Source organism: Ambystoma mexicanum, chromosome 11, assembly GCF_040938575.1.
Source record: "Ambystoma mexicanum isolate Mex_15411 chromosome 11, UKY_AmexF1_1, whole genome shotgun sequence".
Taxonomy (NCBI): domain Eukaryota; kingdom Metazoa; phylum Chordata; class Amphibia; order Caudata; family Ambystomatidae; genus Ambystoma; species Ambystoma mexicanum.
The window spans coordinates 1112107377-1112135207 of NC_090934.1; the positions used below are offsets into that span (position 1 = coordinate 1112107377).

A 27831-nucleotide genomic window follows, 5' to 3' on the forward strand; every position below is an offset into this window, starting at 1 on the left:
AACTCGTCAAAGAACTCTGCATATTCAACCACAATACCCTGACCCTCATCGAAATGCACTGGCTCATGCTGCAAACACGTATCATTTTCCAATACTGCTGCATTATCTAAATGTCACCCTGAAGTCCCCAAGCTGCCTTAATGAGTAACTAAACAACTCGGGAGGCCTACGATCCACCAGAAACATGCACATAAGCAGGCTTGAACTCAGACGGTGCAGAAAGGAAAAAAAAAAAAGGCAGGACTTCTCTGTTTAGGCTCCTAAACTATGGAAACTCTGCCCCATCAACATCAGTCTTGCCCCTCACTTCTGTATTTGAGGAAGGAGCTCAAGACCAACCTCTTCAAGGAATGGTGCATCTCTTACACCTTTGTCAACACAACCTCTACTCCCTACCCAATTTAGCACTGTGTAATCTGATGATTTACTTTCCTAGTTGGTTGTAGACCCTTTGCTGCCAAATTGCCCTCCCCTCTCCCATTTGTAGCTCCCCACTCCCTTTTATGTCTCTTTCAAATGATTTATAAAGCATTCTGTTGCTTCCCGGAGCTAGGTCTGCACTCAATAAATACCTTAATAATGATAGTAATAATAATGATGCAGGATTCCGTCGATGAACCCTCTACATACTTTGCAAGGGATTGTGCAGAGAGTGAAAGCATGCTCGAGATAGAGCTAAGAATGGTCAGGGTAATGGGCCTGGTGAACATTTTAAGCAGTTAAATTCTATAAGCCTGTACATACAATAATATACAAGCTTGAAATCTTAAGTACATTGTTGAGGGAGAGAAGGGTTTTCTTTCCAGTCACAAAAGTCTAAAAACAATACTTTTTGTGTTACCTTCCCCACATCGATACCGTTCCTCAAACGCAAAGGTCTCTATAGGATACAGGGTGACTTACCGTGCAACTCAATGAAACGTTGGAAGCACCAAGCCACAGCAGCATGAGGGATTCCTTCAACTCCAAAAAGGCTCATGATGTTGCACATTACAACCTTCGGATACCAACGAGCAAGCTCTATCAGCACTAGACAGCCAGTAGCTTCAAGGTATGAGAACTGTAAAATCTGGACAAGAGGGTGGGGGATTAATCATTGCCTTGTATAGACAGGGCTTCCAAAAATCATGTGTCCACAACCATTCATCCAGACAAACTAAGCATTTAATGGCCTTAAGGCAGGTACAAAATGGGGCATGAATTGGAGATTGATGTCAGACATCAGCCAACAGATGCAGTGCTTCTAGCAAACACTAATAATGTATGCTCTTCTGTTCATTGCCTTCCTTCAGCCCCCATTGCCCTGCCTCATTTCCACACCCCAGCACCAGCAACTTTCAACTGATTTAGCAAGTCTGGGAAATTGTTTGGGATAAACCATGATTCCAAAAACACCTAATTATATGCTGACCGAGTATGGAACCAATACAAAAACGATGCACATTCTTTCATTGGCCTGTTACTGTGGTTTAACAAGGAACTCTGCATGATCATTGGCTGCATGCAACTATGTACACTGATTGTGGTCCAGAACGTTGTGGCAGGGTCTGACACACAATAGCCTGTCACGCTTCTCCTCTGCAACCTCTGGATATATGAACATTCTAGGGATGCAGAAGGGCAAGGAAAATGACAAAGGCAGGAGAATTGTGCAGGAGGCATGGGGCGAGTAGAAGGGAGTGATGTGCAGCAGTCAAGCGGATGTCGAGAGGGACCACCCTGCCAATGGTGAGGGGAAGGGGTGCAAAACCAAGAGCGAAACCCTGCAAAGGTGCAGCTTTTAGTTGCCCTCCTCCCACAACTTCTCTCTCTGGTGACCAACATTTAGACATAAATTCATTGCAATGAATTGTGTCATCCTGCTTGACTGACTAAAAAGTTATTAAAGAGCGATAGATTAGAATGAATGGGCATGCAAGAGAGCAGACTACATCATTATTATTAAATGCATATTTGATATGCTATTGTTAGTGGTAGTTTTGGTCGTGATAGAAGTATTTAAAAAAATATTTTTAATAATATGTGGTGCTTGGCTAGGAAGCAGTGGTACAGTGGCAAGGATAGCCACTGTCAAAATTTAAAGGTTTGGGTCGTCCTTATTTAAGCAATATAACCCAGGGCATTACTAGACTGTTAATGCACCCTCTGTGAGGGTTATATTGCTATTAGTACCCTGGCACGTTGTATCGGGTACTAATAATGGTTTTATCTTAAGTTGAGAAATGGCGTGTTTGCTGTTTCTCAGCTTCAGATAAAACTACAAATCAAGATGGCCACCATGGATCGGAGGGACGGGAACTACATGTAGTGTCTTCTCCCTTTCCACGACGCGCCGGAAACACTAGTGTTCCCAGCGCTGTCGAGAGATAAGGCAGCGCAAGGTAAGTGGGGCGGGGGTATGGAGGGGTTGGATATGTGAAAAAGGGGAGTGGGGCACTGATTCCCAGTGAGGGAATATGGTAGCCTCCCGCTCTGAGGAGAATTGGAATGGGGTCTTTACCATAGGGTAAGGACCCCGTTCTGAGACTCCTCATTGGCTGGGAGGACACCACACCCGTCTCGCAGGGTACTAATATCTTTTACAATAGCTCATAGAGCTGGAATTGTTATTTACACCCCACTCTCCTTTCTTTCAAGGTCAGCATATTTCTTTTGTTTTCTTTTTTTAAATGATATATAGTTACACATGTGCACCTTTCACAAAACGCAAGCAGAAAGAATGCATAAAACATCAAAAGATAGCAATATAAGAAAAAAGCACAACACAGACACAGAGTAAACAGTTGATTCCTATCAAAATGTGCAATAATCAAGTCATTAAAAGTATCCATTAAAAGACATATTCCAGTACTAAATAGACCCTCTTCCATACATTGCGGAAACAATGGGCCTCATTACAAGTCCAGCGGTAGCCGTGCTGGTAAAACCGGCAGGCTGCTGCCAGACTTGCAAGATTTTCCGGAGCCTGGCTTGCCGGATTTACTGGGGCATTACAGCCCAGGTGGTCAGGAAAGTCAGGCACCAGAAAATGTAAATCTTCATTCCCATTTGAGTCCCATAGGACTCAATGGGAATGGGGAGTACAGAAGCACCGACACTGTGTGCAACAGTGCCGGTGCTTCTGTGTAAGTCTGCAAGCGGGTGCCCTCCCACTCGCCACGCCAGGTCAGACCTGGTGGGCGGGACGGCAGCCGCTCGCAGACTCGGATTGTGCCAGTCCGTTAACAACGGTGCTGGTAGGGTTACCATAATGAGGCCCAATGTCTTTAAAAAACATAACGCCCCAAATCTCCACTGATTTGAGGGACCCGCCACATTTTTATTCCAGACCTCGTTGATTGTAATAACCCTGAACTCATTTAGGAGAGTCACAAAGAAACGCAGACATACAGTTCTTAAAGCATGATATTCTAGGATTAATTGACAAAGTCTCGATTTTATTTGAGTATTTGCAATATCAGCAGATTCTAAAGCGTCTCTCTATTTTTGTTCTTACAGACAGAATTTCGTTTGTGGGGAATACGTTTAAACACAAACACTAGAAATGTGCTGTCCAACGAGTATTCAGACATTTTGCCAAATAGTCAGGAACTGTATGTAAAATTTAGTTCTGACAAGGGGTATGCGAGAATAACTTACATTTTTTGATGTGAGTAGATGTTATTATCCAATTATTTTCCCACCGTTTTTTCCTACCTAATAAAGGATTTTCCGTCAGCATTTCATAGGATGCTCCAATTTAGTTCATTGTAGACCGGCAAATATGTAGTCATTAATTAAAAGTCACTTTAGAATGTATTTATTTTAATTTTATTGTGCATTTAAAAGGCGCTTATTCATCACAGAGGTGTTTCAAAGGGCCACACGGCGAGAGGGAAGTGAACAAGAGAGCAAATACAACAATAAACAGATAGTACAGCAAGATAGTGGTCCTACTAGTGAAGGCAAGCGTCCCCACACAGCACGATTCTTTAGTAAATCTTCCAATAGGTTATACTACAGGTTAATGCAACACAGGAGGAATGTACCTTGTAAGGGGTCTGGAGGTAATACGTCAGGACATGGTTACCAGTGTCCTGTTGACCTGGGCCATAGGTCGAGGGGCTAAGCTTCAGGGCCTGGGACGGGCGGTACATGTCTTACTGCCTTGTTAGAAGTTGTAATGTATGTTTCGCTGTGTGTTGTCAAAGTGTTGGGTGTCCTGATTGCACAGGGCCATAAGTCTAGGATGGTCCGGTGGGTTGCGAGGTTTACGAGGGGGTGCGTGTGTTCAGGCAGAGGTTTACTGCTGCGCTGTAAATAATGCAGGTGGCGGGTGGCGGCCTTGGGTGCTACAGAGGGGGTTACAAGTCTTTGAAGCGGCTCCAGTCTGGTTGGGGGAGGTAAAGCAGCGCGGCGCGGTCTCTGCTCTCATGCCTTGGCAGCCCTCGCGGGGTGGGAGGGGGAATGGCCTTGCGCGTATTTCACAAAGGTATCTCCCTCGTGTGTTGCCAATTTAGGTAAAGACATCACAAACATTTGAACACTCTATAATACTTATTTAAAACATTACAAAACATGTATTTAAACTTTGCTGGATGTGTCTTGATTATACCCAGTCTGAGTACCTTATTCATACATTATGTTTTAACACGTGCAGTATTTAGTTATATGCATATATATATATTTGCAGTAAGTGAGGTAGAGTTAGGGTTGGTGGAGAACATAGAAAGTAACCCGCCGCTTGTTCGTGATGGTGGTGGCGCATGTGGGGCCTAGACATGCACCTTCTCATGCATTCTTCACATGGGCCCTTTGTATGGTTTACATTTGTTTTCTTGTGTCCTCTAGCAGCGTTAGTTCAGTTATGGCACGAGCCCATGGGGTGTACGTTTTCCAGTCATACACGTAACAGACAGATTCCTGGTGCGTGCCGTTATTATTAGTATCCAACTGCAATGGTATATGCTCACCATCGCTTATATCACTGGGGCATGATCTCTTGTAATTCTACATCTTACAGGCTTTTGTAATATAAGGGATTTTATGGAAGAAACGCATCCTTTGCAAGTAGTCTCAACATTAATATACAAAGATTGTCTGTCATCTAACGACCATTTTACTGTTCTTTTCATTTGCCTAGGCCTGCTGGCCGGGTCATGCTGGGAGCGATAATACACTGCGGGAGGTGAACTGTTACACTGTTAATGTATTATACTAGCTCATGTCCGTCTCGTTCGTGGGAACGTGCTCGCAGCGGATCTGCCAGGGTACTGCGGCAACAAGGATGACTGAAACCCTCCAAGGGTGGGGGCCGCGCTACAGTGCGCTGAGCTCACACCATCTTTACCAGACAAAATGGTTTCTAGGCCTAGCTAAATTTTAATACGTGTGGGCAATTAATACGTGCGGGCAATGTCTCCAGTGGGTGAACCCTCCACCACCTGGGCCCGGGTGGCATGAGGGGACGCCCAAAGGACCCATAGTCCTCACCTGGGGAGAAAGCGTAGGCGAGGGGGGTCTCTTGGACCAGTCCTCCCCTACATTTCCCCCCTTTCGTTACTAAAGTAACGAATTCTTTAAATCTTCTATTCTCCTACATTCTGCCTCGTCCATCACCGCCTCATCCCATGCGGGAGTCCCTTTGATGGGCATCCATGCTCTGCACACCCCCCTTAAACTCTCACCTCTCCGGGCATATTCATCTGGGGTACATGTTAGATATATGCACCCACCATCTCCTTCCAAATCTACCCAAACTTCCTCATACCATTCTAGTATACGGGGCTCTTTGATGGTGGTGTGCCACAACTTATCTACAATATCTTTATCGTGGTATATAGGCACCAGTTGGTATCTGGGCGAGTTATCTATCCCTGTTTGTACTTGTGCTTCTTGCATCGTTTTTATTGCACCGTGTGAGTTGCCCATTGTCACCATCATCATTGCACCATTTGGTGCTGCGTTAGCACAAACTCGAAGACCCACCTGGCACAGGCAAAAAAGTAGGAGGAGGAACACAACAGCTGGTATTAAAAATTTCACAGTTGTTCCAAGCCATGAGGGAACCCAGGAGAAGAGGTTGTCGAACCATGTACTCGCTTCTGCTCCGCCTTCCATTTTCATTTTTTCTCCTAGGTTGTGGACTGCTTCGATCACATGGGACAGGGAGCCATTCTCTGCGTCTTCAGAAGGTACGAAAGTGCAGCAGGCACTTCCTATTTTTCGGCAAACACCACCGTCCATCGCCGTCAACAGGTCCAGAACATACCTGTTTTGCATGGTCATTAGTCGTAAAGCTCTTAGTTCCACTTTTATTATGTTGAATCCTTCTTCAGTGTCGTTTGCCAGCTGAATTAGTTCCCAGCGTGTTATCTGGAGCCATTTTGCGTTTGCCCTTGCTTGGACACTTGAGACGAGTGAGGCAAAAAATGTTTCTGCTGAGCTGAATAATCGATATTTGTCTGGGATCTGAGCCAATAGTTCTGATGATGCCTTTGATATGTAATTTGATGCTCGTTTGTTACGGGTCAGCACTTCTCCCTTGCTTCCAGAAGACAGGACATATATTTGTGTCTCTGCAGTTGGTTGAGCCACACTCTGCATACGTTCCTGTGTCCCATCGACGTGGCTTTCTGGTATCACCATTAGGGCTGAGTGTAGAGTGACCATTGAGCAGCTGCCACTCCATGACTGGGGGAGGTGTAGATATGCCTGTTTGCCGCACACCCAGTACGTGTCCATCAGGGCCGCTGTCCCTTTCCTTAGGTCTGGGATGGTGAGGGTCATGTTGCAGTTCTTGTTTGTTCCCATGGGGGCTCTCCCTTCTCCTTTAAAGCACAGTCTGTAGTCCATTTCGCTTTGTAGTTTGAACGGTTTTTCAATGGCAGTTACCCAGGTTAGTTTTGAAATGTGTTCTCTCCATACTGGTGTACATGTTTCCTCTATCCACTGCAATTTATCTGGCGCCACACCTCTTAGTGCTTCCGCTTTGCACAGTACTTCTTCATCCTTCTGCTTGTTGTCGGAAAAAAGTGTCCCTTTTATTACAAAAAATGGTTCTTTCAAACATACCACTCCTGCCGTTTTTGAGTAACACGTTTTCTCGTTCTGTAGCATTTGAAAAGTCACTTCGTGTGCCTGGAAGGTGCTCTTAATCCTGCACAGTGTAAGATGAAGGAGACATTGGGCATCCACAATAGGCAACTCTTTGGGTAACAACACTTTGGGTGTACCTGATGCATGGGGGATGAGGGAACAGACATAACAGCTCTCGTTTGTTGTCTGTTTAGCTGTGGCACTCATGTCTGCATACCACTTATTTGTTTGATGGGGGTGTCGTGGGTCTTCCATCTCATCTAGACCTAGCCCATAGTACTCATCGTACTTCCTCCTCCCTGCTTCTCTCTTTCGTCTGTTGTTCTTGGTACTCATGTACTTCCCACCCCCCTGTGCAGTGGATAAACTAGACCCCCCTCTCTCATTCCCGCCCCCCTGGGCCCATTCATCATATAATATTTCGTGCATTGCTAGTAGCTTATCGTTTTCTTTCCTGACGTTATCTGGCAGATTGTTTTCTGGGGTGGGGGCAAGCTGGCTGGTGGGGGTGTTATACAACCATGATATGGCAGACGGGTTTCGGTCATTGAGACTGTGGGCATTGTAAGTGGATACCCCTGGTGGAGACACTGTGTTGCTCTGCATTCCACCCTGTGGCTTTTCTCTTTGTGAGGGCACAACACTGGATGGTGTGGTATGATACCCCCACACAAGTTTAGTTCCGTCCCATATCAAAAAATCACCTTCCTTGGTATCGACCCCTGCAGTTGCATTGGGCCCGGTGGTACTGTTAATTGGTCCAGTAGTGTTGTTACTCCCTCCCCCCTCGTACATCTCGATAGAGATGAACGCTATAAACCAATATGTAACCAAGCCGAACATTATCATAAAAAACAATGTAATGCATATTGATAATCCACACTCATACGAATATCTACATCTCTCATATACTAATTCTCTCATTCTACTAATTCTATCCGTTGCAGGCTGCCCGTTAGATGCCATGGAAGCTCCTGTTTGAGATATAAAAGTGCATTAAGTGCATGCATGTAAACGTTTTGCTGGCACCATCCGTGCCAATACATTTGACGGGGAATGGAAGCGGGTGGGGATGTGGGGGAGGGGTATTCACAGACAAGGGTATATACAGGCTATAATATTATTATTTCATTAATTACATAACACTCAACAAGATAATACAAAAAGCAAATCCCACACATGCATTTTTGTAATATCCTTGTCAGTCTTCAATTCATCCAATTACAGCGCTGACATTATTCCATTCAAGTCCAGTGCTGAATCACACACTCACGCAAGTCAATATTCAGGCATCCTACTCATTTGCATCGTTTGCTGTTGTCTGTGCCTCCTCATCTATCTCCTCGTGTACATTGCTGTATGCTTTTCGTACGTCGGTCAAGTGTACCCAGTACCGCAAGCCCTTTACCTTCACTGCTGTGGGCGTGCACAATATTACTTCGTATGGGCCATTGAATCGTGGTGCATTCCACCAACGCACAAAACTTCTGACATAAATTGAGTCCCCTGGCATCAGCTGTAGCTGTTGCTCTGGTTCAGTGACAGGTCCTGTTATGTTTCCCTCTTCTCTAGTGAAGGGTGGGGAGAGTTGCTTTGATATTGCGCGCGCTGCCCTTGTTAATTTTTTTAGATAGTCTGTGAACTCGTCTCCCAATATCGCGGCGCTTCTGTGAGCATCTGAGTGTTCGCGCAGTGGAGAGTGTGCTGTGTTCATTCGTCTCCCAGTCACGATCTCGTGCGGGGACAAATGGTGGTCTTTGCTTGGCTGATTTCTGAGTTCAAATAGCGCTAGTGGTAGGCAGTAAATCCAATTTTTCTTCAATGAGAAGCATAGTTTTGATAACCTGCCCTTTAACAGGCCGTTCATCTTTTCCACTACGCCATTACTTTGGGGATGATAAATCGAACATAATTTGTGTTTTATACCCAGTAATGTGGTCACTTCCTTGAAGAGTTCATTCACAAAGTGAGAGCCGTTATCTGAGCGAATCACGTCACAAATTCCCCAGCGCGGGAACACTTCCCTTACTAGGAACTTGGCGCCGCTTTTGGCATCAGGTCGCGCACAGGGTCCTGCTTCCACCCACCTTGAAAACGGGCACACAACCACGATCATGTACCGTGCGCCATTACACCTTTCCCCCATGTCTGCATAATCTATATGCAGTTCTCTGAAAGGGCCAATGGGTTTGGGAATTGTTCCCCGGAGTGTGCGTAATGTCATTCCTGAGTTGTATATTTGGCATGTTGTACATTCCATTGCCAATCGAGACACATGCTCCTGGAGACATGGCACAAACCATTCTTCCTGTATTTCTGCTGCGATGTGCTGTTTAGTGTTGTGTGCGGGGAAGTATAGCTGTTGAAATGCTACTTCTAGTAACTGTAGTGGCATTACCACTTTCCCTGAGTTATTTTGCCGCCATAATAGGTCTGTTCCTGATTGGCTGCATCCCCGTTTCGTCCACGTTAGTTTTTCTTCTGCACTAGCTCCTTCCTGCAATTCTAGTATTTGTGATAAGGACATCATGTTGTACCCTTCTGGCAGTTCTTCGGTTGTTGTATTCTTGATCATGAACTCACCTGTGTCGTATTTCTGAAAATAGGAAGCCTCCTTGGCGGCAGCGTCCGCTGCCGCGTTCCCTAAAGACACAACGTCTGTATTGGATGTATGGGCCTGGCACTTCACTATTGCTACAGCAGTAGGGTTTTGTAGGGCCTCTATTAATTCTTTTAACAATTCTGCATGCTGCACTGGTGTTCCGTCTGCCCTTCTGAATCCCCTACGGCCCCATCTTGCTAGACCTCCATGTACTGTTGTCGTCATGTAAGCTGAGTCTGTGTATATTGTTACTGCACATCCTTTTGCTGCATGTAGTGCTTCTATGAGCGCAATCAGTTCTGCTGCCTGTGCAGAGTAATGCGACGGGAGGCGGTACTGTACTAATGTTTCAAACTCACCTTCCTCTAATCTCACTACCGCCATGCCAACGTGTTTTTCTCCCGTGTCCATATCAATTGATGCGGATCCATCCACAAAGTACACTTCCCCCTCGCTGAGAGCGTTTTCACACACCACTGTGTCTTCCCCTCCTTCTCCTGTGTGGGTTGCGCAGTCGTGATGTTGCATATCCTCCAATGTGCACGCTTCTGTAATAAATGTGGCGGGGTTCACTGTTTTACATCTCACTATGTGGATGTTGGCGCTGGACAATATGATCTCATATGCTGTTGCCCGCTGTGTGGTCAGCGTGCTTTTTGATCTTTCAAGTATTGCAAATAATGAGTGTTCAACAAACAATGTTACAGGGCATCCCATTACTATTGTGGCACTTTTCTCAATCGCGAATGCGGCTGCTGCGAGCGATTGTTCGCACGCGAAATGACCCTGCATCACGGCATCCAAAGTACCACTATAGTACGCCAGGGGCTTGTGTCCTAAGGAGGTTTTTTGTGTCAGTACTGCTGTCATAAGTGTTCCTTTGCAATGGGAAAATAGATAAAATTTGTGTCCATAATCAGGGTTTGCTAGTACTGGAGCGCTTGAGATTAGCTCTTTCAGTAATTGAAACGATATGCTCATTTCTTCTGACCATTTTATTTTTCCATTCTCCTGTTGTGCTTCTTTGAGTGCTTGTAGGAGGGGCCTGGTGTATGCTGCATAGTCTAGTATCCATGCTCGGCAATAATTGCACATCCCCAAAAATTTCTGCATGTCCTTTACTGTGGTGGGCTCTCCTACTGACCTTATTGCCTCCACCCTGTCAGGAATTATTCTCTTTCCATCCTTTGATATGAGCTGTCCCAGGTATAGGACCTCAGTCAGGCAATACTGTAGCTTCTCCTTGTCTACCTTGTATCCTTTGTTGGCCAGTAAAGTCAGGAGCGTTGTTGAATCTTTTCTACGTGTTGTTTCGTCTTGTGCACACACCAATAAATCATCTACGTACTGAATAATCGTACTCTCTACTGATAGGTTTCCCAAGTCTTCATGCAATATGCGGTTAAATATGCTCGGGCTCTCACAGTATCCCTGTGGCAGTCTGCAGTGTTCATATCTTTTTCCCCCCAGTGTGAACGCTGTAAGATATCTACTCTCTTCCGCCAGGGGTATTGAGAAAAATGCGTTTTTCAAGTCCACTACTGTAAAATGTGATGCTGCTTTTGGGATACTGCATAGTATTGATGCAGGGTTCGGGACTAGAGGGAACTCTTTCTGTATTACATCATTGAGGGGGCGTAAGTCCTGTATCATCCTCCAAGACCCCCCTTTCGCTTTTTTGATTGGATAGATACATGTGTTACATGGTGAGTTTGAAGGCACTATTATCCCTTGTACTAGTACTGCATTTATCGTTTCTTTTATCCCTTCTTCAGCCTCACGGGACAATGGATACTGTTTAACTCGGGGCAAGATAGCTCCTTGTTTTAGTTTTATTATCACAGGTTGTACTCCATGCAACAGCCCTACATCATGGGGGCCTGTTGTCCATAAATTGTTTGGTACTAACCTCATGTCGTCATCAAAAAATGACGGTGGTGTTCCTACCACTGCCATCAATTGGGCGGGGATCTCTCTGGCTTGGATCAAAATGTCGCAGGGCATCGCTATTTCCATTACTATCTCACCATCTGCTTCTGTGTCTAGAAAGAGATCCTCATCTGTTACCTCGCGTAGGGCGAGGTTGGCGTTTGTACATAGCACGGTGCGCCACTCACATCCTTCTCTGTCCATTCCAATCACAGCGATCCGTTTCGTTGATACCTGCACAGCGTGCAAATCCAACGATACCACTGATCCTGGCGCTGCATTTGGGCACACTATGGGGCGGAAGAGGAATTCTGCTGGAATCCTCCAATCCATGCTTTTTAGCTCTGGAACTATAAGGGCCAAAGTTTTTAGCCCTTCAATGAACATCTCTTCATTTTGTGGCAGCCCTCGTATTTCCTGTGTGGTTGTGTAGGCTTGCACTACCAGCATTGCACGCAAGGGGCATATCCCGGGTATAGAACACACTATTCCTCCTTCGTTAAATGATATGGTCATGTTAAGTTTACTCATAAGGTCCCTCCCCAGCAAATTTATCGGGGATTGTTCATAATACAGTAAGGGGGCCTTTACAGTCTTGCCCCCTACGGTTACATCCAAAACTTCTGTGTAAGGAACTTCAATTACAGCCCCAGAGAACCCCTGCGTCTCTAACTTCCTGTTAGATAACGGGAACCGGCCCTCCCTGACACATGATTTCTCCGCTCCCGAATCAACCATGAATACAAATTGCCTGTCTCCTATCTGCGCCCCTACCAATGGTTCCTCTGCTGCACTGTGGGTGGTAGATAGAACTGGACACGCAAGTGTTCTCTGTGGGCTGTCCTATTCGGGGTGTCTCATCGCCCCCCCTTCATTGAATACGTTACCTGAGACCACTGACATGCCGTTGTAAGGTGCTGGTGCGGGGGCCCCGTTTGCTGTTGTCGCGAAAGGGTTGCCTGGTGTGTATTGCATACTGTCGTTGTTTTGCATGTTTCGTGGGTGGTTCTGTGTTCTATATTGGGGTCCCTGTTGCTGGCCGGCATTACCTTGGCTTGGGTTTCTTAATTGTTGTTGCCCCATTGGGAGGCCATATGGGCTTCCCGGGTGGGGATGGCCATATTGTTCTACCTCTTGGAACCCGTTATTGGGTCTGCTTCTGCACTCTCTTGAATAGTGCCCCCATCGCCCGCAGTTCCAGCAACTTCCTTGTGCACCTCTAGGGCCCTGCCATCCATTTCCTCCCATTCCCCCATACCCCGTTCCGCCTCCTCTTCGGCCCCTGTACCCACCTCGTCCCCCTCGAGGGGTCCACTCTTGCCACTGCGGACCTCCACCTTGCTCTTGCTCATTCCACTGCCGCTGTCCTGCTCCCGCCCAATTAGCTGCCATCCTTCCTTGTATTGCTATCGGCCCCTCCTCCTCATCGTCTCCCTCCCTGCTGTGTGGGAGTGCAGCTACTGCTGCTGCGACCTTCACCAATTTTGTCTGTACTAACTTTGCCTCGTCTGCCAACCTTTTCTGTGCCACCTCCTTCTCTCTCTCCTTTATTCTTTTACAATGGTGTATTATTATGCTTTGGATTTCTGGCCATCCCTTCGCTTCAACGCCTGCAATTTTGTCGAGCGCTTTCTGCACTTCCTTGGGGAGCCCTCTTTTTATAATGAAGTAAAATAAAGATGTCGATTGATACCAGGGCGTGCCCGTCTCCGCTCTCCACATCTCTTGAACCCGAAAAATGTAATCCATAGCCTCCTCCCCCTCATTCATGGTGCATTGCATCACCGACTGCAAGTCCGGCGTATCTGGGAATGTTTCGCGCAAGGCGTCCCACACCCTAGCCCGCACCGTGTTAAAGGAGGCCCCATCATGGCGGTCACAATCTAACGTAACTCCTGGGAAACCGGCTTTAACCCATACTCTTTCAGCCTGATCGCCCACCGCTGATACGAGCAGACTTTTCACATCTCCTACAGCTAGGGGGACCCCAGCAGTATGTTTTTCAAAGGCGTATATCCACTTACTTGCCCCTCCTGATAACGGGGGCAATAGCTTTAATAAGTTAGCTTTGTCCATTTGTGCCCATGGGATATAGTTAGGTCTCCCTCCTCCTCTGTGTATCAATGGAAGCTGTAGCTTTCCTTTCTGTATAGCTCCCGAACCCGATTTGGATGCTGATGCTTCTAGTGATGCCATGTTTCCCACTCTGTTCCTTAGTCGTCCTGACCACTCGTCGCCCAGTGTTCTCACTGAACATGTGCCATCCCCTCCTTCGCTTCCCCCTCCCACAGCCATGCTCAACCTGTCATTTTCTTCTAACTCGTCCCCAATGTCGCATAGTAATTCCTCTCTATCCCCCATAGGCCTTTCATCATTGTCAGGATCTCCCTCACGTGTCTCTATTTCAATTATTCGGGTTGGTTCTTCCTCAATTCTGAACAGTATCTCACCTTTCTTCCACCCCTCTTCAGCTCTTCTTGTCTCGCCTGGCGCTCTAGACGTGCGCCCTGATCTAGTCGCATTAAGTGCTGTTTGTCCGCACATGTCTTTTATTCTTGAAAGCTCATCTTTTGCTATTGAGAGTCTTGATTGTAAATCATCTGTGAGTTTCTCTATGTCCCCCCTTTGTGTATTCGCCTGGCCTCGCTCTCTTGTACTTTCATATGGTGGGGGTGCTGTGGGCCGGTGGGGTGTAGTAGTTGTCGGGGGAGGTACATACGTTGGATCACTGTATCCTTCTGCAGGTACAGGTTTCTTTAATATCGGATATAAACTTATTACTTCTACTGGTGGCGCTACACTTGGCACTTCTTTGATATCTTTATGTATCATCAGTGGATTTTCTGTAGTGGATGGGAGATCAGGATTTGGTGCTGGTGCTTTAGGCGGTGGTACTTCTTCAAATAACCGCCAAAGATCTAATATTTCCCTCCTATTCTGCAGCTGCTTCCCTCGGTACTTCAAGAAAATGCATGTCATCACCATATCTAGAACGCTTTTGTCAAATGACCCTCCCTCTGGCCATATCTGGGGTAGCCCCTCTCCCTTCAACTCAGTTACCCATTGGTCGTGATATTTCTTAATCCGCTCGGCGTACCCTGGAAGACTTTTACAAATATGCGATAAGGGTGTTTCAGCCTCCATTTCTGTGTGTCCTCCTAGTGCTTATATGTCTCTATGTGTCTGCGACTCCAATGTGAATGTAGTATCAATATTATTTTTCGTGTTCTACTTCACATTCAATGTTACGCTCGGTTGGGCTTTCCCTTCCTTGGCTGCGCAATACAAAACTGACTGTACACAATTTCTACTTTGTTTTCTTTGGGGGACACATACAAGAGCAACCCATCATTTATTTTAACAATAGCAACCCGGAAATCAAAAAGGTACCCACTCACGTCACTGTCTCACCGTTACCTTCAAAAAAGTTTCATCCGGTCACACTTACCATGACCATTTGACAATTATGCATTTATAGCTGTTGTACACATTTGCAACCTCAAATTGTCCCCTGACACATACGAGATGCACACACCTCTTGGTAACACTCAGTACACCATTCACGCTGCCCTCCCTTTCCTCCCTAGCCGGCTGTTACTGTCTGTTTTACTTAGATAGATGAATGCGCATATGCATATATTTATATGTTTTCACCTGCTCTCCCCCTCCTAGTAGGCCCCCTTTTCTCTTACGTTCTTCCCAAGTTCGTACTAATATTGGTTTTTATTCTCCCCCTACCCTTGAAGAAAAAGAAAAGAAAGAAGTAGTAGCGATCACTAATATATTCTCAGTGCCCCCTTTTGCTGAACACTTTTATCTTATATTTCACTTCGTCATATATTCCCAGCACTAGTCAATATAGCACTATGCGGCGCCGCCTTCCACCCCCTTTCGGAGCTAGTTTCCCGTCACTTCTATCTCTTATTCACCTCGTAATCCTAATGGCCATATGCAAAGAAAAAGAAAGGAAATTTTAGAATGATCTTTAGTATATCTTCGTACCCCCTTTTCGTTCCCTGTCCTACACTTCTCTCCCCGCTCCCTTTACAATCGCTCACACTCAGTACTCACGTGCCCGTCTTGAATCGATAGTCTCCGAAACTGGGTCCGTCCAGGCAGTGTCGCCGTCAGCTCAACAGTCAGCCCCGACTCCGGCGAGCGGTACTCAAAGGGGATTTTTCAACCGGGATCCCGTACCCTTTCTCTATTGAGTGCGCACTTCTTAGTGTACCGGTCGCCGTTGGCGGGCAGCCTCCCGGAGCCGGCTCACCGTGCGTATCCCTTTTCGACCGGAGATTCTCGTGCCAAAAGGGGACGGTTATAACGAGTTTTAGGAAGAAATAATATCACGCTATCGGGGTCACCACTGAAGGCAAGCGTCCCCACACAGCACGATCCTCCCCGCAATGAGAGACAATGAAGGACTCTCCCAAGATGGGAATAAGGCCAAGACAGAGTGCGGGTGAGCGTAAATGGGAGTTTATCAATCAGAATAGGGCATGCAAAGAACTCTGCAAAACTCCGAGAGCGCTCTGTCTGACAATAGCAAAGACAGGCGTATATATTTACAAAAAACGTCATAAGAACCTACATACTATAGGGGGCACAAGTTCAAGGGGATTGGGTGGCGACGACTAACTATAGGTGCTGCTGTGATGTGGTTGGCTTTGGCTGGAAGACGTCACTGGTCAGCCTCGTGGGTTGGGCTGGGCCTGGCAGGGTGGCGGAGTTCATCCGGCTGGTGTTGTCGTGCCATCGCGGCCAATGTCAGAGATGAATGTCCTTTCCTGACTTATTTGCCCTAGGCCATGCACACCGCAGTCATTCACTCGTTTCATTATTATCTTCTTTAGTAAATCTTCCAATAGGTTATACTACAGGTTAATGCAACACAGGAGGAATGTACCTTGTAAGGGGTCTGGAGGTAATACGTCAGGACATGGTTACCAGTGTCCTGTTGACCTGGGCCACAGGTCGAGGGGCTAAGCTTCAGGGCCTGGGACGGGCGGTACATGTCTTACTGCCTTGTTAGAAGTTGTAATGTATGTTTCGCTGTGTGTTGTCAAAGTGTTGGGTGTCCTGATTGCACAGGGCCATAAGTCTAGGATGGTCCGGTGGGTTGCGAGGTTTACGAGGGGGTGCGTGTGTTCAGGCAGAGGTTTACTGCTGCGCTGTAAATAATGCAGGTGGTGGGTGGCGGCCTTGGGTGCTACAGAGGGGGTTACAAGTCTTTGAAGCGGCTCCAGTCTGGTTGGGGGAGGTAAAGCAGCGCGGCGCGGTCTCTGCTCTCATGCCTTGGCAGCCCTCGCGGGGTGGGAGGGGGAATGGCCTTGCGCGTATTTCACAAAGGTATCTCCCTCGTGTGTTGCCAATTTAGGTAAAGACATCACAAACATTTGAACACTCTATAATACTTATTTAAAACATTACAAAACATGTATTTAAACTTTGCTGGATGTGTCTTGATTATACCCAGTCTGAGTACCTTATTCATACATTATGTTTTAACACGTGCAGTATTTAGTTATATGCATATATATATATTTGCAGTAAGTGAGGTAGAGTTAGGGTTGGTGGAGAACATAGAAAGTAACCCGCCGCTTGTTCGTGATGGTGGTGGCGCATGTGGGGCCTAGACATGCACCTTCTCATGCATTCTTCACATGGGCCCTTTGTATGGTTTACATTCGTTTTCTTGTGTCCTCTAGCAGCGTTAGTTCAGTTATGGCACGAGCCCATGGGGTGTACGTTTTCCAGTCATACACGTAACAGACAGATTCCTGGTGCGTGCCGTTATTATTAGTATCCAACTGCAATGGTATATGCTCACCATCGCTTATATCATGGGGGCATGATCTCTTGTAATTCTACATTTTACAGGCTTTTGTGATATAAGGGATTTTATGGAAGAAACGCATCCTTTGCAAGTAGTCTCAACATTAATATACAAAGATTGTCTGTCATCTAACGACCATTTTACTGTTCTTTTCATTTGCCTAGGCCTGCTGGCCGGGTCATGCTGGGAGCGATAATACACTGCGGGAGGTGAACTGTTACAATGTTAATGTATTATACTAGCTCATGTCCGTCTCGTTCGTGGGAACGTGCTCGCAGCGGATCTGCCAGGGTACTGCGGCAACAAGGATGACTGAAACCCTCCAAGGGTGGGGGCCGCGCTACAGTACGCTGAGCTCACACCATCTTTACCAGACAAAATGGTTTCTAGGCCTAGCTAAATTTTAATACGTGTGGGCAATTAATACGTGCGGGCAATGTCTCCAGTGGGTGAACCCTCCACCACCTGGGCCCGGGTGGCATGAGGGGACGCCCAAAGGACCCATAGTCCTCACCTGGGGAGAAAGCGTAGGCGAGGGGGGTCTCTTGGACCAGTCCACCCCTACACTAGTCCTTGTAAGATTCGAATCGCGCAAGTGCATGGAGGGAGGGAGAAAGAAAGGGGGGGCGGTTAAGTGCAAGGAGAGTGACCAGTGGAGAAGTGCCAGGGGAGCCTGATGTAGGTCAACAGGTAAGAGCTAGACGGTTAGGCCAATAAGTGTATGCCTGTGGTGGTGCAACAGGCAGGTGGGGGCCCGAAGGCAAGTGCAGTGGAAGAATACTGAAGAACGTTTGGGTAGAGAGGGAGGGACCCAAAGGCTCATAAGGTCACCAACCATCCAATCACAGTGACTGAAGGAGTTAGCAGGGAAGGGGGAGAGAGAAGATAGAGGAGAAGATGAGGGTCTGAGGCATTTACAGAACTTGCAGAGGTCAGGTTCCAGATGCAGAGGGGGGGCTATTCTAGAGGAGGGAGACAGCCGAAGAGAGGGACCTGCCAACAGCTCTCTGCTTGGAGAAGTGTTTGACGAGCAGAGAGTTGGAGCCGGAGGATCAAAGGGTTCTAGAAGTAGACTATTTAGTGAGAGCGGGTTGCAGGTAGCATGGCCCAGGCCCCAGACAGCCTTGTGGATGATGCAGAGGGATTTGAATGAGATCCGTGCAGCAACTGGGAGCCAGTGGAGATATTTAAGGGTTGGTGAGATACGGTCCCTGGGCTTAAGGCCAAGGATAGGTCACGCAGCCCTATTCTGGATTAGTTGAAGGGAGCGAAGAGATGGGGCTGGTTGATTGAGGCTGCAGTAGTCCAGCCTGGAGAGAACCAGAGCTCAGGAGACATTGAGCTTCTGGGGGAAGGTGAGGAAACGGAGAATGCCTTTGAGGAGGTGAAGCTGAAAGTGGGGCTTCTTGGCATGGTCCATGATATGAGGAGTGAAGGAGAGAGATGGGTGGAAAATGACCCCAAGGTTTTTGGCTTCAGAGGAAGGCGAGGAGGAATGACCCAGAGAGGATGGCCAGAGTGTGGAGGGGAAGATGGGAACAGGGGTCCCAATTGGAACTATCTCTGTCTTGATGGCATTGAGGCAGATATCATTGGATTGGAGGTGCTGGATGGCGGCAAGGCAGTCAGGGATGATAGAAGAGGTGGGAAGCGATGACAAGGGAAGTTTGAAGAAGAGTTGGGTGTCATCTTCGTAGCATTGGAAATGAGGAGGGAAGGCAGAGATCCGTTGAGCAAGAGGATTGAGATAGATGTTGAAAAACCAGGGCGAGAGGATAGAGCCCTGGGGAACGCCACAGGTGGATATAGCGCTGGAAGAGGAGAAGGAAACGAGGATCACCTGGAGGGGTGGTTAGAGAGGAAGGAGGTCAACCAATCCAGTGAACGGCCAGAGATAACAAGGGTGTCTTGGAGCCGCTTTATGAGAATGGAATGGTTGACCGCGTCAAAGTCAAAGGAGAGGTCAAGGATAATGAGAACAGCAGGCGAGTTAGAGTCAATGTTTTTCTACACAGGCGTTCAACAGAGCAGTTTCCGTGCCTCTGGATCCTCGGAATCCAGATTGATGGTCATGAAGGCAACCAACAAGCTCAGTATGTTGGGGCATTTGGGGAAGACCATCTTCTCTAGGAGTTTCCCAATGAAGGGAGTGATGGAAGTAGGACGGCAATTGGCTGGACACAAAGGGTCATCAGATGGCTTTTTTTGGAGAGGTCGCACAAGGGAGTGCTTGAGAGAGGAAGGGAGGGTTGCAGAAGTCAGTGAGGACAGGAGCAAGGGAGCTGATGTTGTCCTTGAAAGTTCTGGAAGAAGAGGGAGAGAACTATTTGGATGAGACTTTCATAGCGCACATGACTCTAGTGACCTCATCCGAAGTGAAAGGAGAAAAGGAGGAGAGGGTGAGTGGAGGCGGGGCAGGAGGAGTCAGGGGGGATCGGTAGGGGTAATGGAGGGGGAGGAGGAGAGAGGGAGCAGGATGTCCTGGGTTTTAGCAGAGAAGTGGTTGGTCAGTGCAGTGCGGAGGGCTTGAGAAGAACGAGGAGAGGCAGAGACTGCAGAAGGATTGGCCAGTTCCTTTCAGATTTTGAGAGTTCAGCCGTGTTGTTAGAGGCTCTAGAGAGGCGGGTCTGGACGTGGGCCCTCTTCTTAGAGTGGATAGAAAGACAGTAGTGCCTTTGGAGGAGGCAACAAGCCAGTGTGTCAGAGGATGAGTTTGAGGATTGCCTCTTCCACTCTGTGGCTCTACACTTTCATTTAAGGGCAGCAAGATTGGCGTTGTACGAGGTGTTACACTTAGTGGCAGATTTCAGGCAGATCTTCATAATATGGGCAAGAGTGTCAAGAATGTCAGTGATAGCGAGATAGAGATTGTCAAGAGCTGAGTCAATGTCATAGTCAGCGGGGGGAAATGGGGGAGATGAACGAGGCAGAGAAAGCAGCAGCTGGAGCGGTGGTCCATGAAGGAGGTTGGCAGTTCTGGGAGGCTTGGCCAAAGGACCAAGATGGCCTGAGTGGGAAGAGAGAAGGGAATGATAAGACCAGGAAAGGGGTGTAGAGAGAGAGTTGGTGACCAGAAGGTTGGAATGTATGATGGCATCAAGTGTGTGCCCAGCGGAGTGGGTAGGGCCAGAGGGAAGAATAGTGAGCAAGAGGAAGAGCAGAGGTCCCTGAAGAGGGAGGAAGCAGAGATTGTAGAGTCGAGGTGGATGTTGAAATCACCCAGAAGGAGGATTTTAGGGGTTGAGGCCAAGAGAAAGGAGGAGAAATCATCCCACTCAGAAAGGAAGGGGGAGATGGGACCAGGGGGCCTGTAGATGGTGGCAATGGTGAGAGACACCTAGTTTACAGACCAGGCTTTGGAAAGAGGGCTAAGGTTGGGTGGGTATGAGAGAGGAAGGAAACCATTCGGAACAGATCAGGGATACACTTCCGCCAGCCCTGGAAGGACGAGGCTGGGAGATGATCTTGTCGCCCATCAGGGAGGAGCAAGTTAAAAGGAGTGAATGAGCTGGCATTGACCCACATCTTGGTATGGGTGAGAAGGTTACATGTCTTTTCTGTGAATTTTTTTCACCTAAAATATGTTTCAACACATTTTTTTACCTAAAACATGTTTATCGAATTTAGATTAATAAAACATAAAAGTGTTTATGCACTGAAACTGATTCACCGAAAAACCTGTATACTGATTTTTTGCATTTTTTTTTATTGGGATGTCCCCCCTCAAACCTCTGTTTTTACCCTTATAAACACTCCAAACATTCCCAAATAACATATTTTTTTTTATTGGGGGATCCCACCCTAAACCCCACTTTCTGCCCTTAAAAAAAAAACAAACATTCCCAAACAAATTGAACCCTTTACCCCACCCAAACAAACATTCAGTATACAGGTTTTCGTTATACCTTGAACATTTATTTTTAAAGGATTTGCTTTTTCTTAATGTTATGTTATTATATTTCATGTTCAACACAGTATATTTTCGATTTTCTTTTAAAATCAGTGAATGATTTTTTCGATGAAAAAGTAATTCAATGAAAATTCTTAGTTGAAAAAGCTCTCGATGAAAAATAATTCAGTGAAATGTCTGTATACCGGGTGAGAACATCTAGGTCAAAGTCTTCAAGAAGGAGGCAGATATCGGAAGAGTGTTTGACAGCAGACCATGCATTGAGTGTAGCAAGGTGGAGTAGGTCACCACCTTTAAAGGTTTTCCGAGGAGGAGTACAGGAGCGCGGCACTTCTGTCGGAGGAGGATGAGGGGAACGAGCAGAGAGCAAGGAAGGGGGAGAAGAAGGCGCAGGAAGAAAGTTGATCATGGATGGCAGGCGCTGATCAAAAGGGAGGAGATTGGGTTGAGGACCCTGGGCCATGATAGTGCCATTGTGATAGATGTTAATGACACACCTGGATGATGAGAAACCTGCCAGGAGGACATCCCATCTGGTACCATCATTAATGGGTGAGGAGGAAGTAGGAGAGAGTGTAGTGATCAGAGTCCATAAGTCAGGAGAGGGGACAGAAAAGAGAATATCAGTAATGATCTGTCTGGAAGTTGCGCTGACGTAGGTGTCGGCGATGGGTAGACCAGGGTTAGAGGTTAGGAGTTCTTTTTTTAACTTCTTTCTTCCAGACTTTGTGAGATAAGGAGGCTAGGTGATAGTGTAGCAGTTAGGGTAGATGGGCAAGATGAAGAGGGCCATCGTGAGGTTAGAAAAGGAGTGGAGGAAAGAGGGAGATGCTGCACAGGTACAAGATGAATCACTGGGCGGCCTAGAAGCTGAGAGTGGATGATGCAGTACTTATAAAAGCACACCCAGGTCCAACTTTATCCAAAGAGCACTTGAACAGTTCAATATGGGGATGCAGTAATTTTGAACACACCTATATTCGATTTGAGCCAAAGAGCACTTGAGCAGTACAAAATGGGGATGCAGTAATTGTAAAAACACACCTAGATTCGATTTTTAACAACCTCAGAGCGCTCCGTAAGGTGTTCTCTTGTGCCATCACAATTTTCCTACGAAGGGCAAGACTTTTCCAGCTAACTACCACCTTTAACGAAAGCAGACTTAGCTCATATCGGATCACACAGTTGGGAACCCCCTGAAGTAGGTGAAGTAGACTCTTACAAAATACGCCCTCCAACCTACCTCAATATAGGTTCCCAGTAATTAATGTGATTTCTGATTCATACGTTAGAATTGGCATTGCATTTGTTTTATCAAACTCGATTACAGGGAGCATCGAAAATTGTCCATATTTACCATTGATGATCGAGGCCTGAAAGGCCAGACATAAGATCTTAGAAATGGTACACCCAGCATTGTGGTGCACTTTAAGCATTCCACACTCAAACTGTGTCTTGCCTCCTCCTCCTCTCATCAACCTCCTATGAAACACCATGCAGTGTTTCACAGTTACTCTGAAACTGATGTTATGTGGCTCTCTGACCACCAGATGAGTTGGGCAGACAGGTAGGGGTATTCATTTTTTCGACTGTGATTCTGGCCCACTCCAAAGCCTGATGAACTTCTGACAACCATTGTTTCTTCGCCTGGCAAGCAAAAACCGGAACAGGGTTCACTTAGCACATGACCTGGGCAAGTTAGAATGATGTTTGAGAAAGCGCTCAGCCTGACAGCCAACATACTAGGGAATGTGGATGTGAGTGGCTGGGTTTTTTATATTTCTGGCAGCCCTTTGTCTGAACCAAAAGTTCATGCCTCTCATTACCCTTAGCATTCCTCTTATGGTAATGAATGGAGTCTCCAGATTGCCTCACCCTCTCATCTGCCTGTTATCATATCCTTGTTGCACACAGTTCATAATATATCTATTTGTGAATGACACAGAAAAAAAGCGATAGAGAGAGTGAAAGAAAGATAGGGGGCCTCATGCTGAGTTTGCCAGTCTGGAAATAGGGGTGCCGGTAAACTCACCAGCACCCTTGTTTCTGGACAGGCAAACGACGGGTTTGCCTGCCGGAGCCGCTGTACCCGACAGGTCTGACCTTGCCGGGCACAGCGGTCACGGAAGGCAAAGCTGTCACGGAAGCACCGGCACCATTAACAACGGTGCCGGTGCTTCTGTATCCGTATCCCCACTCCCATACAGTCCTAGGAGACTCTATGGGAATAGGGATTAACGAAATTACCAGACTTGGAATAGCCCGGTGGCACTGGGAAGTCAGGCGCCGGTAATCTTTTACGGGTCCGGCTGCAATCTGCTGGTAACACCGGCAGGGTTACCGCCAGAACCGTAATGAGCTCCAGACAGAGTGAGATTCGGGGGAGGGTGGTAGTGGCAAAGTGAGAAAGTGCAAAATCCATTGGTTGGGCATGGGGAGGAGACTAAGGTGTTTTGCTTTGGTAGACCTTTTCATGCTCTGCTAAGACGTATAATTATTTGCTCCACCTTGTCATGACTTTTTCATTCCTTGCTAGGCAGTGTTATGCCATGCTATATGTTACTTGATTGTCCTTGCGCCTCGCTAACCTTCTCATAATTTTTACTTTCCACCTTAAACTATGGAGTTCACAGGTGCCCCACTGTATTTCTGCCTATTGTGATTTCTTCCATATGTTGAAATGAAATTTTGCTCTTGTATATCTCACAGTCATTTTTCAGCTCTGAGGTTTTTCTCCCTGGAGACCTACTGTCGTTTCGACCATTGGTGCCTAATGAATTTAGCGCACTGCTGTGTTTTTTGCCTCATGATGCTCAAAGTAAATAATGTGACTGGATCCAAGACTTCGATCTAAACTGTTTGGATGTGTATAATTATACCTACACTCTCCTCTTGAACATTTCTGCTTCAGAAGCAAGGCTTAGACTTTGTCATTATTACTGAAACAGGTCAAATACTCAGTGATTTACAGACATTGGCCCTCATTACAACTCTGGTGGTAGCCGTGCTGTTAAACAAGGCACGGCTGCCGCCAGAGTTGCATTTTTTCCAGCACCCGTGAATGGGCAAGAACCGGGTCATGCCGAGTTAGGCGGACCCGGTACTTGCCCATTTTCGTGTGCTGGAATCAAGAGCCTCCTCATCCCCATTCTGCCCCACATGAAAAACCTGGCGGGTGAAACGATTCCAGCAAGCAGAGCCCGTAGTATGGTGGTCTGGGAAGTATGGTACATGCATGCTTACCGGTGCCGTACTTCCCAGACCGCCATGCTCGTAATGAGGGCCATTATCTACCAGCCAAGTATAATTCAACTAATATGTTGAGGCTCTCCCATGATCTGAAAAGCTCACCCTCGCTCTGCACCATTCAAAACAACCATTAAATAGCATACCTGTTGCTGCAGAAACTTAGTGATGGCATTGGAGATGTAGAAGCGATTCACAGTGCTGATTTGTGAAGTCTGAAGGATGGTGAGAAGGGTTTCCATCACGCCCTGCTTCTGCTCCCATGTCAGCTGAGACAGGAAGGAGATCTGGTTATAAACATAGCTTTTTCCACCATCACCCATGCAAAGCTCCCCTTCAACCTCCATTTCCAAAATGCAATGCTTCCCTCACAAGTGACTGTCCCCTTCCTACCAGGGATCACCTTCATGTGCTAGTGTGTGATGAGCACACTTACTTTCTGATGATGTTCCAAGAAGTCACAGCAGGACTTGGCGGTTTTGTCGGGATCAGAGTTGGCACACAACTCGAGGACTGTCAGGATGCTGGGTCTGTCCATCTCCTGAAGGGAACTTAATGATGGAACTGATAAAGTCCCAAGAAAAAAGAGATATCATGAATAGCCGCGAAAGAAAAGAAATTCAAACAAGCCTCACTAATGCCTAGCCTATACTCCTGTTTTGCCCCCATGGATGTACTCTGCCTAACTGATGTAGTTGTGCGCATGCTCAGACATAGATGCATCCCCATGTATGGTGCACGATGCTGCTCGCTTCATGCGCATTTCTGCTTTGGATTTTACAAGTGAGAATTAGTTTCCCGCCTCACTCATGCTTCACTTGGTGAGACCACTCTATTGTTTAAACTAGCAGCATTAGGTGGACCAGGCATTACCCGAGCAAAGTGTGGACCATAGACTGGACAAGATAGTGCTAATGTAAATAATTGCAACTAAAATGTGTCTGTGCCTCCCAGCGAGGTTCCCTAACCCAGATGTGAGAATGTTGTGAAGATTTGTGAAAATACCCGTGAGAGGCTAGAGTCTTTCTTTTACATCTAGGAATGTTCTCATTGAATGTTACTAAACACACCACTTCCATAGAGACCTACGATATGCAATGGTACAAGAGCTTATGTATTCTGGGTCGGGTGGTAATTCACTCATTCACGGGTAGTCTGGACTCTGGGGTCTGGGTGTGTTTGGGCCATCATGTCCTATTGATGGATGCCTACTGTTCACTGGTTGCCACTACAGATTTCTACCGACTCTGCTTATTAGAGTATTTTCTGAAAAGAGGTGTTTCATTGACAAATTGGTGCCATGGACGATGAATCCCATGGCCCTGTGGTAAAAGCTGAGGGTCACGGATGGCACTCCCAGCGATCCCAGGGTCCAAGGTAAGACGATTTCTCAGGGTGAGGGATTGCTGTCAGGTGCTCCTGTGGTTTGATTGGGTAGGCAGAGCAAGCGTGGAAGAGGTTGGTGAGAGCATTTAATTGCATTGTTATGTATTGTTGTGTCTCAATTTGTTTGTCTCTAGTAATGGTCTGGTAACAATGAGCTCAGGTAGAGATCTGGTCATTAGGAATTAGGAATTAGGAGAGAAGGCATGCTGCCTGTTTTACTTCAGGATAAATCAAATAATCCCAGGCCACCATATCTACTGTAATAGAACGTAATGTTACTGTGACACCCAAGCATTGCAACCAGGCACAACATTTTGGGAAAACAATGAATAATGAATAAAGAATGGTAACGTAGGGGAATAGTAGAGAGATTCTTAAAGAAGTCAGACTGGAATGAATGAGAAGAAAGAAATATCAGATGTGAGATGTGCTGTCCTGTCTCATCAAACCCCTTCCCTACCTGAAACTTACATATGTGATTGTTGTTTGCTAAACCTTTGTTTTAGCTCTATCTGTCCTAAAACTTAAACTGTTCAGGCTTTTGCATTCACCGCATTTGTTTGTTGCCCACGTCTCTTTCCGTACCCCGTCTCTGGACCGCTATGTGTACTGGACCACTCAATGGGGGAAAACAAACTGTGGTGGAATGTTTTATGCATGAAGCTCAGAATGCAGGGTCTTGTAAACAATATGATACTGAATAAAAATTAGCTGAAATGAACTGACAATAAAATGGGAGGAACAGGGCGCATGTGTTATCATTACAGAGAGAACTGGATAGGAGAGAAAATCCTTGGGCATGAGCCGTGTCAACTCTGCCAGCCTCTGAGCGTAGTACTTGGCACTGCCGGAGACCAACACGGACTGTCTGCAATAAGCAATTCCTTCTGATCCCCGGTAAAAATGGGTGTGACTAAGTCTACAGAAGTGTCAGTTCCTCCTAAAGGAATTCCAGAATACTTTATATTCACACATTATTTTCCCAAAACATGTAAGAGCCTGCACAAATGACACTATTTTACATGTGAAGACCTGGCCAAACAATTTCACCAAACAAGCATATTTGATCTGGACTGTATAGACCACCTACAAGGTGCGCTATGTGTGAAACCTGAAGGTGTCTCCCTGATTAGTATCTGACTAGTCCTCGGGAATCTGTCAGCCAGGTGGCCAGGACACGGCCATCGCTATTGGATCCAGTTCCTGGAGGTACACCAGTGAGGGAGGGTCACCTGGTCGGTGGTCCTCGGGGAGTGTAAGTGGGACACCGATGGATGAGACGTGGCATCCCCCTTCTTTTACTGCCTTTTACCCATCCTGCTATATATGAAGCTCAGAAACTCTACCCCCCTCCTTTTTCCGACACAAACACTTTCGTACACCACGAAAGACGACAGACAAACACCAAAGCCGTTTACCTGACATGTCCCAACACAAGGGTCAGGCAAAGTCAGGCAAAGTCAGGCAATTGACCAGGATCACACACACACCTGACGGCCCTTTCCCTTTTCCATGGGGATAAAAGGTGGAGCACGAGAGCACAAAACGAGCAAAGCAGACCGCGCAACGAGACAGCTATCCAGGCATGGCAGTTCAAGAGGAGGAGAAAGGAGACTAGAGGCTGACAAGAAGCGAAGCAACCTTGCCCTTTCCAACCCAGACCCACGAGACCTCCATGGAAGGAATTGTAAGACCACGAACAATAGACCAGCAGGCCGATTCATGGAATAATTAGCGCGGCGCAAGTGGGCAAAAACGTGCAAATCGCAGTGGAATAGCGAAAATCGCAGTGCAAGTGCGAAAATCGCACGAAAAGCAGCGCACGTCGATTCATGGAAGTCCGTG

The 27831-nt window shown here is 46.8% G+C and overlaps 1 protein-coding gene across 1 annotated transcript in view; it reads right to left on the bottom strand.

Annotated features, from left to right (window-relative positions):
• LOC138504828 (maestro heat-like repeat-containing protein family member 1) overlaps positions 1 to 27831 on the bottom strand; it is a 165711-nt gene that overhangs the window by 96911 nt on the left and 40969 nt on the right. The window contains exons 3-5 of the mRNA XM_069625276.1: positions 25037 to 25164; positions 24747 to 24869; positions 904 to 1069 (exon numbers count right to left, since the gene is read on the bottom strand). Of these exons, the coding sequence (XP_069481377.1) occupies positions 904 to 1069; positions 24747 to 24869; positions 25037 to 25164 (417 nt within the window). The remainder of the gene's footprint in view (positions 1 to 903; positions 1070 to 24746; positions 24870 to 25036; positions 25165 to 27831) is intronic.